This window comes from Lissotriton vulgaris, chromosome 9 (genome assembly GCF_964263255.1).
Source record: "Lissotriton vulgaris chromosome 9, aLisVul1.2, whole genome shotgun sequence".
In the NCBI taxonomy this organism is placed as follows: domain Eukaryota; kingdom Metazoa; phylum Chordata; class Amphibia; order Caudata; family Salamandridae; genus Lissotriton; species Lissotriton vulgaris.
Genome location: NC_141697.1, coordinates 556,815,748 through 556,835,273, shown reverse-complemented (window position 1 = coordinate 556,835,273; position 19,526 = coordinate 556,815,748). Strand labels below are relative to the sequence as shown.

Here is a 19,526-nt window from a genome sequence, read left to right as displayed (position 1 = left end):
CAACTCTGAAAATATAGCCCAGCCTTCAGCATCTTTGCTGTTATATTACTTGAAACCTGCAACTCATTTGTAGTAGCAGCTGCCATCACTACCTTATTGTCAAGAACCTTCCTAAAAGGTACAGAGTAAGCATACCCACCCCCCAGCCCGCATTGACACAGGTCTGAAAATCATATCTTGGTGTACAGCTTTTCAAGAATTAAACTCATACCTAGCACTGCAAATGTAACTGCATTTGAGTATTCAGTAGATCCAACTTCCTCTGGCAAAAAGCTAATCTGCAAAATACACCTCAATCATCATTTACAGCTCTGAGATGTAACCCAGAATTATAAAACCACTAACCTGACCTATGGCACAAACATCAATTTGGAAGAACTCAGAGATGACTTCAGCCCACAAGTGCATCTTCCAAACTAAAGGGACCGACTCAGTCAATTTGTTAAAACCTGCTTCACTTAGTTCAAGGTACTGAATCAGTTCTGTCATTGAAATCTTTGAAATAAGTTTTCAATGCTGCAGTGGATAATACTCACTTTGCTATGATTGCCTTGCTCTGATCACGAATGATGGCGACATAGTGGTCAATCTGCGTCTGAAAGAATAATTTACATATTTTAATATACATTGACAAATCCAACGGTTTCTGTATTCACTCAGCGAAAACATTATTTACGCTTAAGTAAAACACAGAACAGGCAGAGTCACATGGGCACAGAGCCCAGATGGATGAGGTAGGGGACTGAAGAACAGATCGGATGGCATTAGAGTGAAGCAAGTGAGACTATGCAGGGACACAGCAAATGAGACTTCGATGCATGAGGAGGTGAAAGGGGCACACAGTTGCACAGGAAAAGCCAGCAGCCAAAATCAAGTTTACTGGTATAAGTAGACATAGGAACAGGCCCACATAGTTATGGACTTCGAACAGGATAGTAAACTTGAGGACATGACAACATTCAAGAAACCACGGAACCGGACACCTCTTCCAGTAAAAAGGTAAAGTAATTCAACATCACTGAACTTCAGCCTGGGAAATTGGCAGGGAGAACAACATATGGGCAGATGAAAAAATAAGACTACTTGGAAAGGGCGGAGACAAAAGCAGAGAGCAATAGAGGACATTGAGAGCAGAGTCAAGGACCGGCCAGAAACAGGTAAAACATACAAACTGAAAGGAGGGAGGGGAAAAAAGCAGATGAAGGTCATGTGTGTGCGTTTTAGAGGGTAGCCACAGAGAAGGTGAGGCGATAAGGGACATGCGGACTAAAGCAGCTGTTCACAAGCACAACAGAGCATCCATATTTGTGCACAGCTTAAACCCCTTAACAGCTGACACACCCAACAGTGCTGTGACCTTTCTTGGCTATTTTGGGTAGTTTGCACTTGGGACTCCATAGCTTTTTCTTTCCCCACAGGATATATCCAGGCTAAATATGTGTCCCTTTTTCCAACATCATGGAAATTCTAAAGGTACCCATGGTTTGTGTATTACCCTGGAGGGGACGGAGAAAATAGGCAAAATATAGCTAAATTTTGAGTTCTTGGGAAAATATTAAGAAAAAAGTGCTCTGGATAAAGTTGTGTTTTTTCCCCTAAAAATGACAACAACAAAATGTTTGATGTGCTAAAGTCACCATCTTCCCAGCTTTCATAACATGCAGACCTGAATAAAATAATTAAAAAAATTGATTTTTTACTGCAGTTGTGTCATTTAATTTACCGCAGAAGCCAATTTTTCCTATATTTTGTGCTCTCAACCTACTGCTAGTTTGAGGTGCAAACCAGTGTGAAACCCATGGATAATCCAGAAGATCTATAGATTTCTTATAAGTGGACGAACTTCCGAATTTTGCAATGGGTCACGCTTAGATGCCTCAATGATTTCGCAAAGAAACTAACTGTTGAAATAGAGAAATAACTGAAAACGAGTAGGAAAATAGCCATTTGGGACAAACGTTTTTATCTGTAACAATAGCCAATTTACAAAAGCAATACACCACAACGTCCGATAAACTCTTCTGGTCTCTGGGATATATATATATATATATATAGGTATCCAGAGCAAACAATTGAGCTGCATCGTACAATGGTTTGTCATTGTATACAGAGTATAGACCAATTCATATAGTGAAATATGTAGAGTAAAATAGTAGTCAAGGAAACCTATGCATTTCTGAAATGGGCACAAGATACAGAGTTTAGGAGCACTGGTTATTTGTACATCTCAGAATTTGTGGGTACCCGTACTAGCAAAGGATATTTTTCAAAAGGTCTTCTTTCTTGCACACTAGCTTGCATTTAGAAGGCACAGATGCAGCACAATCGAATCGGTTATAACAAATGTTCTACTATTCTATGATCCCACGTGTGTGCCTATTAAAACTTTACCTCACTTGTGTGGGTAGGCTTAGTGCTCGAGACATTACCAACTGCCCAAAACACAACATGGACGCATCACATTTTTCCACTGAAAACTGACACTTTTGCAAAGTGGGTAGATTTGCATTTTAGGACTTAGTTCAGCCAGCAGCTAAGGAAACTTAGCACGACTTGCGTGGCTCTCACTAGGTTTCTTTTTTACCGAGAAGCCCTTGCCTAACTTCGATTTAAAAAAAAAAATCCTCACATTTCATGAAACCCCCTTGACGAAGAAGAGGGATGACCTCCAGCAGAGTTGTCATTTGAAAAAGTTCTGATATGATGCAATGGTTGAGGGCCGGAGATCGAGGATTGGATGTGCACCAAAGGGTAGCTACTCCAATTATCACTCTTTCCCTCAGCATCTTTTTTTCTCTCACTTTATATGGTGGAGAAGCATCACCGGTGTATTGGGCGGAGGCTCGCTTGCAGGCAGTGGGGACCATTAGGAGTCTGGTGGACCGGTCCCCTAATATACACAGGGGGGAGGGGGGGGGGGGGGGAATGCATTTTTCACCCAGGGGATGAACACTCAGACAGTGGAGGGCCCGTTGAATTTCTCAGGAGCAGACTCCACATTGACTGGTCAGAATGTCCATAGTGACTGCCCAGAGGACAACCTGAATAGGGAGACACGCCGTAGAGCCTGGTGGAGGCAGCTGTGGCAGGGAAGGGAGGGTGTGGAGATTATACTTGCATACACACACATATGTAAATATATATATATATATATATATATATATATATATATATATATATATATATATATATATATATATATATATACACAGAAAAAACCATAGGTTATAGTGGATATATAGTTAGGAATTTGCATTTAGAAAACCTTGAAAATTCAATGAAAAAACCATTGGTTTTAGGCCATATATAGTTAGGGATTTGCATTTACAAAACCTTATTTTACTCGCATAAAACCATTGAAATTCCATATATAGTTATAAGCGCTAACTATATATCGCGCACCCGCAATCCACTGCTGATGATGTCACATATTACATCATTCATGACATGGTTAGTGACATCACTGATGACATCTCAAATGACATCACTGATGACATCACTGAAAACATCTCATTTGACATGACTGATAACATCACTGATGATATCATTCATGTGATAATACCATGAACCTCTTCAGACTCTAATATAACCTTAGATACAATCAGTGTAAACAGAGAGTCACAGACTGTCACTCATCCATGGAGTTACTCACACACCTAGTCAGTTATGCCAAAAATCAATCACACCTCCATTTTCTCAACTATACAGTTATACACACCTTACTTATTCAAACATATACTAACACATATTTACTTTACTCTCTTATACAATCTCTGATACATGTTCACAATGATCCATACAGCCACTCACACATTCACTGGCTCTTATGCACAGTTATTTATAGATGTCAACTCTCACATGTACTGTGTTTTACATATGTACTTAATTTGGCATGTAGCACTGAGATATCCATTCACTCACTAATACACTCATGCACAGTCAACCGCCCATACAGCTGTTTGCACATGCACTTTTGAATCTATACATATAGTGAATCAACTACTCACACATCTATGTACAGAGTCACACACCTCCCAGCCACCCATACACACACACTCAGTTTCCCATACAAATACTTGGACAACCAATCAATAACCCATACAGTTACTCATATAGCTACTGATCAACATATGCAGCAGTTTGTAGAACAACAGATATAATGATGCACAAATTAAAACAGTTTAGTCACTAACCCATGCACTCAGTGAGACACATTTAATCACTCACTCAATCAGTCAGTCATGCACCTAGTAAATCCTTCATCCAGACACTTATATATCCACTCATTCTTCAATATGTAAAACATATTTTAACTTTACAGAAACATACAGTCACTGGATGTTGTAATCAGTGATATCAGTGATGTCATTTGAGATGTCATCAGTGATGTCATCAGTGATGTCACTAACCATGTCATGAATGATGTAATATGTGACATCATCAGCAGTGGATTGCGGGTGCGCGATATATAGTTAGCGCTTATAACTATATATGGAATTTCAATGGTTTTATGCGAGTAAAATAAGGTTTTGTAAATGCAAATCCCTAACTATATATGGCCTAAAACCAATGGTTTTTTCATTGAATTTTCAAGGTTTTGTAAATGCAAATTCCTAACTATATATCCACTATAACCTATGGTTTTTTCTGTGAATTTCATTGGTTTTTTAATAGCAAATATGAAAAGCTTTAAAATGTCAAGTACGTGATAGATAAAAACATTTTCGTATTTATGCACGCTGATGTGCTTTGAACGCTGCCCCCCCCCCCCCTCCCCTCTTTTCTCTTAGTAGTACTCTCTCTTTGCAGATATTTAACGGTAGTTAACGCAGGCCTTTGCCCCCGTTGTAATCCGTCGTGCCTGCTTGTCTCTCCATTTGATTGATTGTTATCCAAGCATTTACTGTTTTAGAATTGGTTCTCTTTGGATCATTCTCTATTTACAAACAAGCACAAAGTCGCAATACTCTGTTTAGTCTTTGCAGATAGTGAAAAATCGTGTAAAAATATAAAAGTAATCGAGCAAAATCAGTAGGCCACTAATTGGATCTCTTTTTGACCTCGCTAAAATAGAAATATTAGGAACAACCCTTCATGAGAAATACGAAAATAGTGAGATGAACTGAGCTCCACACCATGAGGGCTGCAAGACAGCTCGACTCAGTCACCCATCCCGCCCAAAATAACGACAAACCCTATGCAAATATTAAAAATATAGACAACACACCAGCAAAGAAACAGGGTAAAACATTTTATTAAATAACTATTTACATAACTATTTTATACTTTTTATTGCCCGATCCGGCTAGCTCAATCGATTGAGCATGAAACTCATGCACTCTGATAGCAAGCGTTGCTGCTGATGCTATGCAGACCAAAACTGGTTTTCAGTTTGTACATTTTTCTAGATTTTTCAATCCAAGGTTGGTTGACTTTGTAGAACGATGGCTTCAGATTTTCAACATACGGTGTGGTGGCGCGGACTGGGAGGGGGCGCTTCGCTCCTGCCCCTGTCCCAAGTAAGATTTTCATACGTGAAAGTACGTTAATGGTTTTGGTCCCTGAGTTGCTTCAATGTCACTGCCATTCTCAAATGGCATAAGTTCTGGATGTTGGGTGCCATAGTTAAGAGTTCTGAGCAGTGCTTGTAACACTGTCTGAAGCTTATTTCCACCTACTGCAGCTTCACTATTCTCAAAGTAAGTGAGTGTCGTTTGTGGACCGGACTGCATTTGAAAACAATGTGATATGTTACCTTCCTAAACAGCTTGACGGAGGCCCCTGAGGGGCGGTGTGCTGGCCATGGACTCGGAGAAGACGCTTGGCTCCGACACCCTCCCCAAGTCTTATAGCACTGGTGTAGCCTGAGATCGCCCCCGACATAGGCGGCCGGCTCCCGGGGTCCGGCGGAACTTTTTGCCTTTTGATGACTCTTCAATTCTGGACCTTGTCCCACAATCCGTTTGACCTGAAGACACGCTGTAGTGGGGCGCCCCTTTACCGTTTCAGTTGCCATTCCGCCCGCTTTTGCTACACTGTGCCTCTTCCGCCATTCAGCTGTTTACCGCCCGCTCTTGCGACTACAGCGTCTCGCTCATCATGTAGTTGAGTTGCTCCCGCTCTTGCGGTGCAGCGATAGGCGGCTGCCACAGGACTCTCAAAATGGCGGCCGGCTCTTCGGTTTTGGGCCTGGTCCACTAAAATGGCCCTGGGACACCTTTGAACTCGGACGCTTCCCTGATAGGGCTTGGGTCCCATTCTCGAAAGCGTCCCCTCAGCCGTGAAGATTCTACAAAAGTCTTGGGGGCCTCCGACTCCCGCAGGCTTCTGGTGGGGAGCGGCTGCCATGTCTGCTCGTGGAATGGCCACGACGGAGCTACGAGATGGAAGTGCTCTCATGCTGACGCCAGCTTTAGTCTGAAACATCCAGAAACACTGTAGACTACCAATTCGATCAGTTCCGGTAGCGCCCCAACATGACCCGGAAGAGAAGAACTTGCCCTCCCCTCTTTGACTGATGGTTCTTGTTGCCTGTCCCCTCTGTTGTCATTTAACAGAACTTTTTGGACTGCTGAAAGGGGTTGTATTCCGAACGCTGGTTGGTGGAGACATTTTGACTATATTCTTGACCTACGTTGTCACGTAATGCGTTATATGACACGCCGCGTTAGCGCACCCGGAAGTGATCCGAGGCGCGGCGCGCAGCGCGTAACGTAAGCATAACAGGTCATGTGACTTGTTAATAAAACTTTTCATTGGTTCATTTTACTTTTGTTATTTTAATGATGAAAAGCTTGGTCATATGACCGAAAAATTACGCTTTTTATTGTTTTCGAACATTATTTTTTTTAAAACATATGTTATAATATTCCAGGCTAATGTACTTTCCCGGAAAATGTACAACTGTCCTGCAAGTAAAATATATTCCTTTTTCGAGAAAAAGGGCGTTTCTTCGTTCCATGACGGAGCCGTTGAGTAAAAGATACTCGGCCTGCTGTCTTAGTCGCCGATACGCCTGATTATCAGATTCTTATCGATCACTTTATGTTGCAGGAGTGGAAAACACAACTGCCCTTGACCATTTATCTTTACTGCGTTCCTACATATTATACCTTTTATCCGTCATGTAATTGGACTGCTTTATTTCACTTGCCTTTTACTGATTCGAAAACAGTGACTAAAAGTAAAAACTTTACCAATGTAAATACTACTACCGTGTTTTGTTTTAAAAACCTTTATTGTGAAAATGTCAGTATACAAATACGGGCCTATAACCACGTGGGCCGGCCACGGCGCAAACTGAAATCGTATATGATGAGGAGACATTTACACTGTAGAGGAACGTAACGAGCGGGCCATTAGGTTGCAAGAACTAAGGTGTCTAACAGTTGCGGAATCGGTGGACATACATTTTGTAATTAAAATAAGACAGGGCCACTTACAATAACATTTTCTAGATATACATTTGCGGGCAAGGAGTTACGAGTCCCATTTATACTGGCGCCATTTTGGGCGAGGCCGGGCAGGTCCAAGATATAGTCAAAATGTCTCCACCAACCATCGGCCAGACCAGAACCCCTTTCGGCCCTTTATGCTACAAGATGGTGTCTTCCATTCAGAAAATATTGTTGGCAGCATTTTGAAAGGAAACAGAAACAGCCGTTCTCCTAGTGAGTTTCACATTGTTACATTTAGGAAGAATGTTGAAGAGTAGTATGTGGAAAATCTGAAGCCATTTTTCTACAAACTCTCAATCAGACTTGGATGGAAAAAAAATCCTGAAAAATGTACAAACTGAAAACCAATTTTTGTCTGTATAGCATCAACAGCAACGCTTGAGTCAGCTTTGTGTCAAGCCGCCATTTTCATTCAATCAATAGCGTCCCCCTGCACACATTCAGGGTACTGGTCGTGTCTTCAGATGAAACGGATTGTAGGAAAAGAAGCAGAAAGGAGAAGGAAAAAAGTTCCGCCGGACCTCGGGAGCCGGCCGCCTATGTCATGTGCGACCTTTGGCCACACCAGGGCAATAGTGAAGCTGCAGCAGGTGCAAATAAGCTTCAGACAGTCTTACAAGCACTGCTCAGAACTCTCAACTATGGCACTCAACATCCAGGACTTGCCATTCGGATCTTGGCGCCTTGTGCTGGTTCCGACCTATTCACACATCGGTCCACTACTGACATCACCTCATAAGCCAACGGGGCACCCCACGCCGACTTTCGGCGCAGCATTGTAGGATGGCCACACCAGTGCGGCAACTTGCTGGACACAACCTCGGTGCCATCCGGATCTCGGCGCGTTCGACTCACTGTACCGCAAGAGTGACCGGAACTCAGCTGGACACGCCGTCTTTCGGCGCAGCATTGTAGGATGGCCACACCAGTGCGGCAATTTGCTGGACACCACCTCGGTGCCATCCGGATCTCGGCGCGTTCGAGTCACTGTACCGCAAGAGTGACCGCAACTCAGCTGGACACGCCGTCTTTCGGCGCAGCATTGTAGGATGGCCACACCAGTGCGGCAATTTGCTGGACACCACCTCGGTGCCATCCGGATCTCGACGCGTTGTCCTGCCTTCGGCCTATTCGCACATCGGTCCGCTACTGACGCCGCCTCACGTGCCAACGGATTTTCTACGCTTTTTCTAGCCCTATGCCGCATAACAGGTCATGTGACTAGTTTATAAAACTTTTCATTGGTTCATTTTACTTTTGGTTTCCTAAAGATGGAAGGCTTGGTCATATGACCTAAAAATAACACTTTTCATTGGTTTAGAACATTTTTTTTTCCCAAACGATGAAAGCCCCACCTTGTTTCTGGATCATTCAGACTGAAGCTGGCGTCAGCATGAGAGCACCACCATCTCGTGGCTCCGTCGTGGTCATTCCGCGAGCAATCATGGCAGCCGCTCCCCACCGGAAGCCTGCGGGAGTCGGGGGCCCCCAAGACTTTTGTAGAATCTTCACGGCTGAGGGGACGCTATTCGAGAATGGAGCCCAAGCCCTAGCAGGCAAGCGTCCGAGTTCCAAGGTGTCCCAGGGCCATTTCAGTGGACCAGACCGAAGAGCCGTCCGCCATTTTAAGAGTCATGTGGCAGCCGCCTATCGCTGCACTGCAAGAGTGGGAGCAACTCAACAACATGGTGAGCGAGACGCTGTAGCCGCAAGAGCGGGCGCAACTCAGCTGGATGGCCGCCACCTGGGGAGGCCCGTTCACGCCGCCTCCCCCCCCCGGGCCGCCGCACGCCAATTTTCGGAGCAGCATTGTAGGATACCAAAACCAGTGCGGCAGTTTACTGGACATCACCTGGGTGCCATCAACATCTCAGCGCGTACTGCCTTGGGACTATTCGCACAACAGACCGCTACTGACGAGGCCTCCCCCGCACCACCCGGGACGCCTCACGCCAATTTTCGGAGCAGCATTGTAGGATCCCAAAACCAGTGCGGCACCCAGGCGACATCACCTGGGTGCCGTCCAGAACTCTGCACGTTGTGCTGCCTTGGGACTATTCGCACAAAAGACAGCTTCTGACCATTGTTGCTTTTTTGGGTGAAAAATGTTTAAATGTTTTTACAGTTTTTGTTCCGTTCATTATAGTTAAAAGTTAATAAAGTTTTAAAATCTAACTTTGTTGGAGTGCTATATATGTTTAAAAAAAATCGGGTGAATGGGGCCTTGAATCGGGTTATTGTCATGTGTGGGCTTTGCAAGTGTACTGCTACAAGATCGGACATTTCAAACTCAAATGCACGTTCTTTTTCTTACCTTTCCGAAGCATGGAGCGCAATAGCAGGCAGAGAAAGGGTGATGCACGTGTTGAACACTGCCTGGCCTGGCAAGTTGCTGGCAGTGCCCCCCCCGCCCGCTCCTGAAAGAGGACACACACACCGCCGCCCCGAGTACTTCACAAATCTTTAAAAGACCATGCGCTTGTTCATGAGGCTTAAATGGTTTATCACCCCTTCTAGAACCCCTGCATCGACCCTCTGACGTTTCCTGGAAGAATTAGCACGTAACACAATACCAAGCCCTGTCAGCTGAAACCCCCGAGAAATCATGGGGCATATTATCAAGGGGGTTTATTTCCGCTTTTTTGGCTTTAAAAGCCAAAAAAAAAGAGATAAAATTATCTCCCTATTACCAAGCTGTCGCAAACACCAGTTAGTGACAGCTAAAAGGAGATAGCGACCATCTTGGGCCCCGCTTTGCATATCAGTGATATTTATAACTAACGACATGCAAAGTGGGCGTGCCAAGATTTTAGCGACTGGAAACAGTCCCTAACCATCGCTATCTCCTATTACCAACTTTTGGAGATATTCGCGCTAAGCGCGAATATCTCCAAAACCTAACACCTGCCCTGAGCAGTTTTAGCCATGTTATCCAATGGGAAGTGGATAACATGGCTAAGAGCATTTGCTGGATAATGCATGAATATCGCTGACTTTTCAACGATATACATGCATTGCGGCCGTTTTTTATCGCATTTGCGATAAACCTTGCTAATAGCAAGGTTTATGTGCGATAAAATTCGCCGATGTGCGGCGATAATTTTTGTCTCTAAACAAGTTAGAGACAAAAATTATCGCTAGTTGTTGGTAATATGCCCCCGGGTTTTTCCTTGCAGAAATCGGGAAGCGAAAGACTAGCACTGAAATCAGTAGTCTCACGCCTGAATCGGGAGGGTTGGCATGTCTGGATACTCTACAGCTGGGGCCATAAACTACATCCGCAGGGCTAGGTGATAGCCTAGGTCCGGCCTGGACAATCGGACACAGAGGAAGAGGAGTGTCAGAGGGTGCGGTAGTGAATAGGGTGAAAGGGAGGTGTCGGGCGGGCACAGGGTGTGATTCTCAGAGAAGAGCAGCGCAGATGGGGGGGAAGTATATGGCCCATGCATGAGAGAGAGAGCGGGGGTGACCAGTGCGTGGGGGAGATGCTTGCGAGGGTGAGGAGCCATGCTGAGGATCGGCGGCGTGCAGAGAGTGGCCCTGGTCAAGGCATCTAAAATGGCTGCCGTGCACGACAAAATTGTGGCATTGGACAAAAACGCAAGATGGCGCAGACCATGTTTATCAATAAGGATTCATTTATAACAAAATATTTACTCGCAGTGACAAAATGGTGGTCAACACTTCCTGATTTCCATCGAATCGAATGTTAACAAACGTCACGCAGCAAAAAAAAAAAAAAAAGCTCACGCACAGAGCAGTTTTTAGCCATGTTATCCAATGGAAGGTGGATAACATGGCTAAGAGCATTTGCTGGATAATGCATGAATATCGCTGACTTTTCAGCGATATTCATGCATTGTGGCCGATGTGCGGCGATAATTTTTGTCTCTAAACAATTAAAACGAAGCACAAAATGGCGAATTCCCGTTTCGCTACCAGTTTGCGGCCCAGTTCGCGGCCCGTGAAGCGCTTCTACCGTGAAAAATCATTTTTTTTTATTTTCCCAACGGGACCCTTTAATAACCCCAACAACATTCCTAGGGGGTCAAGAGGGGTATACCTTGCCCCCTTTCAATAAATTCCCCCTTCGTTTTTCACCTCTTCTTCTCTCTCGATCCTACCGAGAGATAAGATGGCGGCCGCTCCGGACTGTTTAGAATGTTGACAGACACCGGAGAGCCAATCAGCTTTCTGCGCGCAAAGTTCCGTTTCGCGAAAAGTAAGCGGACCGGATCGCTGCCCAGAGCGCTGTTACAGATATATATCTTGTTTTGAACGTTAATTTCTCAAAAACTACTGGAGCACATATATTGAGACCTAGCAAAGGCACATCGGGCTAACAGTCCCTACAATTTTGCCAAGTTTCGTGCAAATCCATTCAGCCGTTCGAGCTAAAAGTGAGTCCAACCGCCCTATGGAAAAATGAATGGGAAAAACGCGTTTTGGGACCCCCCTTTTTTCTCAGCCCCCCCTTGACGAAACCCCACCAAATTTCCAGGGGCTGCTCAGAAACAAAATGTGCCATTTTCCTGAAAATTTCAGCCGATTCCGTCCACAAACGCCAAAGTTATTAGACATAGGATTTTTTCCCTATGGGATTTTTGAAAATTCTAACTATATATACCTACTGGCGAGACGCCAGTAGGATATATATATATATATATATATATATATATATATATATATATATACACATATACACATATATACACACTTTGGGATTAAGAAGTACAGTGAGTACACCCCTGTACCCTGTTCTAAAGGCACGAGTTCTATGGCCCCTTTTTGCAGCATGCAGATGACTTCTTGCTGCAATAAGTGCATGTGCTCTGCGGACATAGGACGGTGCCTTGGGGGTATGTTGGGTGGAGTGGAGGTAAGTTCTAGACAATAGCCGTATTGGATAAGTTGTCTCACCCACCGGTCTGTGGTAATGCCTGCCCAGACTGGCAGGAACTGCTGAAGTCTTCCCCCGACCGGTGTTACATGGTCTGGGGCCAGTTTTCACTGTTTATTGGTGGCGGAGGAGCTGGCATTATTATTTCCTCGTCCTCTGCCTTTGGTGCTGTTCCCATGATACCCACCCCTATTTTTGTTATAGGTGGTTTGTGTGCTCCCTTTGTTGTATTGTGCTTGCTGTGATGCTGGACCTCTAGAGGCTCCCCTGTTACTGGAGCGACGAAAGGAACCGCCCCTGAACTGTTGTGACTGCATAGCTCCCATGGATTTTGCTGTCTGTGTCTTTTTAATTTTTTTCTAGGTTTGTGTCCACATCAGGACCAAAATAGAAAGTCTGGGTTAACTGGCTGATTAAGTTAAGTTGTTTGGATCTCCGGCTTAAAACCAGAGATGCGTAGCCAGGCATGCCTTCTAAGCATCACACTTGTGTTGATGGCCCTAGCTGCCGTGTCTGCTGCATCCAGTGCACATTTAATGGATGCATTTGAAATCCGCTTCCCTTCCTGTATCAGCATTTCTGCTCCCTCCTTAGAAGCATCACGCAGGTGTTGTAGTAGCTGCTCTAACGTGTCGTGATGAGCCCTATCATATCTGGCTAATAGGGCCTGTGTATTTGAGATCCTTCAAATATTTGACGCTAGAGCCGCTACTCGTTTGCCAGAAGCTTCCAAGATTTTGGATTCTTTGTCCGGAGGAGCATCACCACTGGTCTAGGGACTCCAATGGGAGCTGGCCTTTGATGTACGTAGGGTCTACAGGTGCAGGCCGGTATTTCCTTTCAATCCTTGGGTTTACAACCCTTGCCCTTGTGGTCTCCTTGAAAATGTCAGCAGCGTGTTTAAGGACACCCTTTAGCATAGGCAAGGTCTTTACTGATCTTTCTGAAGTTGAGAAAGTATCAAACAAAAAGTCTTCCTCCACTGGGTCAGCGTGCATTTCCACGTCATGGTTATTGGCTGCCCTTTCAATCAATCAATGCGTTAAACGTAGCAGTATCTTCAGTAGGCGAGGTTGACGGTATAGGACTGAGTGTCAGGCGTGGTGTGTGGCTCACCAGGGTCAACCGGGTCAGTCAGGGTTGAGGTTCCTCTTGATCTGTGTCAATAGGATAAGTAAATTCCTCCTCATAGTAACCCTCCCCCACATCCTCATTGGTACGTGCGGGAGAATAGGCATATTGTTGTCCATAGGACTCCACAGGTTCAAAAAGAAGGTGAGGTGGCAGAGTCCCTTTTCTTTTTGAGTGGGATCTTGTAAGACTCCAAAGGATTTTCTGGAATGATCTTTCTTTTGTAAATAGTGAGTCTGCCAGAATCAGAGTCAATAAATAGTTTGGACCGATTGTTATAGGAGGGCGCTTGGAACACCACATCCTCCTCATTGGGCTGATTTCTGGATACTACCAACACCTTTTTGGCTGTGTCGGTGCTTTTTGTGGCTCGAACGCCTTGGGCCGAGCGGTCGGGACAGTCTGTACTTGATTGGCGGTGTAAGCATTGGAGACGAACTGACCTTCTTAGAGGGCGGCGCTGTCTTCGATCCGATCGACTCAGTCTGTGCGCAGCAGGGACGCTCTTCTGCTTAGACGCGACATGCTCTTTCGGGTCGATTTTGCTCCTCGACTCGAAAGCCTTACCCACTATTGGCTTGGAGTGAATGGAGTAGCAAAGGTCCAGGGAATTTGAGGCTTTAGACAACACTTGAATAAGTGATCTCAGTAAGTGGGTGGAGACACACTCGAAGCTCTGGACCTCTTAGACTTCAGATACGAAACAGGTTTGGAAAGTGGTAAGTGTGTTCTCCACATGCAGTTATATCAATTTTCGAGATTAATATCCATTTTTTCAGATCATAATATGGAGGACAGACACATTTTTGTTTGCAGTGCGATTTCTTTTATTTTAGTTCATAGAGCAAAGGACAGCCGACACGTGTTTCGCCCCCTCTTGGCGATTTGCGCCGGGGCTTTCTCAAGGCTAGGTTGATTAAATCACGTGGACAATCCTCGTATCCAAATATTTACAATGTCCCAGATACAAAAATATATAGTTCTTCAAAGGTAAAACATTTTTTGTTGGACTGATGCCCCCGATCCTAAAGTCCTTCCGACATGGTGGTTTCTTGGGTTGAAACCCAGCGCTGGGATTCAACCCAAGAAACCACCATGTCGGAAGGACTTTAGGATCGGGGGCATCAGTCCAACAAAAAATGTTTTACCTTTGAAGAACTATATATTTTTGTATCTGGGACATTGTAAATATTTGGATACGAGGATTGTCCACGTGACTTAATCAACCTAGCCTTGAGAAAGCCCCGGCGCAAATCGCCAAGAGGGGGCGAAACACGTGTCGGCTGTCCTTTGCTCTATGAACTAAAATAAAAGAAATCGCACTGCAAACAAAAATGTGTCTGTCCTCCATATTATGATCTGAAAAAATGGATATTAATCTCGAAAATTGATATAACTGCATGTGGAGAACACACTTACCACTTTCCAAACCACTATTGGCTTGGAGGCTGGAAGCTTCGGATCGAGAGTCTTTTTAGCCTTGAGTCCTTTGCCAGTGTCGCCATCTTTGGACGTAGACTGCGTCAGCGCGACGTGCTTGACCGTAGATACAGGCTTCGGCGCCCCGATCTCAGCGCCGACGCCCCCTTGTGACCCCAAAGGGTCGATGACACTTTTGGTTTTGATTGGAGCCGATGACTCCGAAGCCGTCGATCCGATGACTGTCTTTATCAGTTTTGGTTTAGCATCTGTCTATTTCACCGCTGATTGTGGTTGATCGACCGATGGCTCATTAGAAATATTCTTAGCCGAGCCTTGACGCGGGGCTATAAAATTTGGATTAAGATCTCGGCTAAGGCCTTCCGGCGATGCCTCGACCTGAGCCTTAGAAAGTACAGTGTCAGTATTGGGCCCCGCGACTGCGGTTGAGCCTTGCTCATCGCTCGAGTCGTCATAGACGGCTCCGATGGCTTCTGCGTCGTCTTCTACCTCAACGACGTCTTCCTCATGGACGTAGTCTTCTTCTTCGTCCTCATCATAGATGGAGTCCTGCTCCGACGCAGGATCAGACTGTTCAGGATCCTCGTCGTCATCAGCCTCGAAGATGTTCTCCGGTCGGGCGCGTTTTCTGCGCCGACTGTCTTGCGGCGCGTCGAAGCTGAAGTGTCTTCTTAGACCTGAACCTAGAACAGGCCATGCAGCTGGCCTAGTCGTGGTCCGGGGATAGGCATTTATTGCACATCAATGTGAGGGTATTTGGAGTTGCAAACGGGGCATCTTTTGAACGGGCTCCGTTCCATCGTCTACCGTTGTCGGGCCTGGTGTCGAAAAAAGGCAAACGGCCTTCGACGTCTTGTTCGAAGAACTGGATCAAGTACTTGGCACCGAACGAAAGACAATACAGACGCCCCGAAGGCCTTTTGGCCGTGATAAAGTTTTTTATATCGATTCCGAACTGGAGTCAAGAAAGTACATCCGAACCCAATGGCGGAAAAAAACAATCTGAGGATGGAGAGGATGCCCATGCGCACTCTAGTCCAGGGGAGGAGCCACCTATCTCGTGATACTTCGAAGACTCTTCCAGGACAACAATGTGCAATCATCCGGACTCAACACTTGGCGGCGGTCTATGCACAGATATGAATTGAGCAGCCCACATGCCTCGAACACATGTATTCAGTTTCCTTCATGCAGCAACACAGAAGTCTGTTTTGTATCTTTTGAAATTAAACTCAGGCTTTCAAACTGTTGACTATCTGGTTAGTCAAATATACTGTTTTATCACGTGTGGTGTGAAACATGCTTCAGTGACAATTACATGGGCTTCCAAGGCAAAACATTGCCATTTACAACGCCAATAGCTCTAACATCCATCAATGCAAGACCTATTGCATTACAAATGTTGGTTTCCTTATGGGGCAGTCTTTGAAGCTCTGCAAGTATCCCTCCTCTTACAGTAATATGGATTCTGGGCCCATATTGCAGATAGGTCGCACTGCGCTGGTCTGCGATGTCGAACACCCTGAACTGGGTTCAGAGGTTGCAGACAAGATCAGTGCACTTTTGCAATGAATGTGCAGTTTCCAGCACAGCTGTAAACCCATGTCTGCTCTTGGGACAGAGTATTAGAGAAAGAAAGACTGACAAAGCCTTCTAAAGCCACCAGCGTGCCTTTCACTGCAGGCACCAACCTGGCATTCCTTTGAAAGGGGAACAAAGATTCCCCCCCCCCCCCCAACCCCCCCGGCACTGCAGAGTGACTGTACTCCCCTTCAGGAGGGTGTCTGGTGGGTCCACAAGACCCCCTTTGCCTCTTTCCAGTATGCTACCTGTCCGCTCCTTTCTGTGTTCACTCAAATATGGTGCAGTAAGACTGTCTATCCCATTTGCAAGGGGCGAGGACACCAACCAAAATAAAAGTAACACCCCTTGAGAGAATGTCAGCATGATCAGAGTTACAGAAGTGAATAAAAAAGGGTCTATGACCCCTTTTGTAATACCAAAGTGGCTTGAGAGCACAAACAGCAGACAAACTCATTTTAGTCTTGAAGCTCCTCAATACACAGACTGGTTATTGTGCCACAAGATAAAAATCTCTACTCCATATCAAAGCAGAGTGCCCTTTTTCTCTTGGGCTATTACCAAACAATAATACACAAACACCCAAAGCTTCAGTTACAAAGTGTTTGGTACTATCCACAATAGGCCATAAACGTGTTAAAATATTTTGCCACGTACCTGGTATTTTTCATAAATGACTGGAACTGTGAAAGCCAGCAACAGCCCTGGGGGGGGGGGGAAGAGGAAAGAGAAGAGTTCATCATTAGTCACATTTACTAACCATCAGACAATGCTCAAAACAGGTTTTCAGAAAGGCAGTGATGCATGAATGTGAAATACAGATTGATACACAAGAAAAGTTTCATTCTTAAAAAAATTAAAAAGCCTAGCTTTATGATTAACCATTATATGTGTCAACACTAAATATCTCAGCCTAGGTGTGGCAACTGGAGGCACCATCTTAAGATAAAGAATTCCAAAATCTAAAACGACCGTGCCTCCCAGGTGCTTTTTCAAAATATGTTAACTTTGGGTAAAAGGAACCACTGTACTACTTCTAATTTAAAATTATATGTAAAAGGGAAAAAGCTGGTCAGTTGAAGTCAACGAATTGGCAGTCTTGAAGTGGACCCGTCAAATTAAAATCATTACATGGAACATTAGGCAACTGCAAAAAAAACAAAAACAAAAAAAAAACAACCAAAAGATAAGATAAGAGAAGATGAAAACTAACTATGCAACAAGATTTTGCTGCAAGTTTGATTGGCTCTGGATTTAGATTCAAACACGGTCAAGAAACATATGGATTGAGCCCCCAAGGAGCAGCCAAGGAATTATCAAAAGAGGCACTCTTGAGAAAGGCAGAGCAGTGTATGTTTTCACCAGGTTCACTAGAGTGGTTTGTGGACCCTTGTTGGAATTTAGTAATGTATAATACTATCAACAAGGGGGTGCTCTGCTAAAAGTGGATAATTGTATCAATACCCACAAAGGTTACACATAGCAGCCTGGATTGTAAAAAAAATACTCAAGATTTCTGAACTTTGGATCTAAATAGATCTCGTCTGGAGATTGAAAATCAGGAAAGCAGACAGAGGAAAATGAATCAGTTTAAGTGAAAAATTGAAACTACCTGCAGAAGTAAAAGCAAGAAACCTTTTTGTTGTCAGGAATACACCATGAACTTGTGTTTTTGGCATTCATATTGCCCATGAGGAATGCTACAATCTAAGGCAGGTGATTCAGAAAACTTTAGCTCATTAATATTAAAGTTAATTCATTCAGCTCCTATGGTGAAGATGGACTTCTGAATTGAGGACAAAGGCTAAGGCATCAACGGGCAAATATATCACTTTAAGATAAGAAACGGTCCGAGAAAGACCATGTCTGTAGTGCAATACTTGCTAGATAAGCCCAATTGGAAGAAAATGTAAGCCATTTAGAATTTGGCCGATCTAATAATTGTTTGGAGTGAAAGGATGCAACTCTTCCACAACAGTTCAAAGAACTAGCCATATTTTATCACAGAGCACGCAGTCCTCACATCTACACTTGCCCAGCGATTGATTAACAACCTATGTAATTTATGGGAGGAAACACGTTCCTTGAACTTGCAAACATCTGTTTGCAGTATGTAGGGCTGTAGATTCACATGCTCTGCATACTCCTGCCATCTAGTTTTGGACCAGGATGCTTGCAATGGTTTTTGCTCTCTCCCGGGTATGAGTGTGGGGCAAGGCTGAGGCTGGACGGAGGGGCGTGGGTGGGTGGGTGGGCTGGAAGGTATACTAATCTGGCATAGACCATGACAAAAAGGGAGTGAGATAGCTGTTGGATGCTCCATACTGTTCTCCCTATTCCTTCCCACATAGTGCTGAGGATTTGATATAGAGAAATCATTAAGATTACTCCTTTCTTTGGATGTCAGTATGGTGAAAACCAGCCAGTCTAACAGAAAACGAAAAGCAATGACAAGGTATTGGAGCAGCGTTTTTTTTTTTGCATTTCCAAACAGACATTCAACTTATGCGTATGATACGCAATATTTCCCCCTCTGCCCGTGTGACAACAGATTAATTATCTTACATTATATCTTTGTACATCAGTTCTATGCATTAACCCACAGTATCGTACAGTACATTATTAACATTCTCGGGTAAATTCAGACCTCTTGGGACACTTTGAGAATTAGACAATAAATAGGCAGTTCGAGACGACCAAACATCTTTTGGCCTAGATGGTGCTGGGAGTTCTTCGGCATTACACGCCAATTGGTCTCTGCAGAACATCAAGTCTTTTATCCAGGTTTCGAATTTCGGTGACCATTTACTATCCCATGTTTGAGCCACTTTCCTCCTGGCTGGTAATATTGCAATCATCAGTCTCCTATTCTTTGGTTTTAAGTGTTTCATCAGTCCTAGCAAACAGCACAGAGAGGAGCAGTACACCTTCTCCAGCACCATGATTGTTACATCTTGTGTAACCAACGTCCAAAATTCGGGGACTTTAGAGCAATCCCAAACAAGGTGATGGAAATC

At 44.4% G+C, this 19,526-nt stretch overlaps 1 protein-coding gene across 1 annotated transcript in view; it reads right to left on the bottom strand.

Annotated features, from left to right (window-relative positions):
* LOC147691775 (reticulon-3-like) overlaps positions 1-19,526 on the bottom strand; it is a 159,767-nt gene that overhangs the window by 8,101 nt on the left and 132,140 nt on the right. The window contains exons 6-7 of the mRNA XM_086938069.1: positions 17,167-17,213; positions 537-595 (exon numbers count right to left, since the gene is read on the bottom strand). Coding sequence (XP_086794195.1) covers positions 537-595; positions 17,167-17,213 — 106 coding nt within the window. The remainder of the gene's footprint in view (positions 1-536; positions 596-17,166; positions 17,214-19,526) is intronic.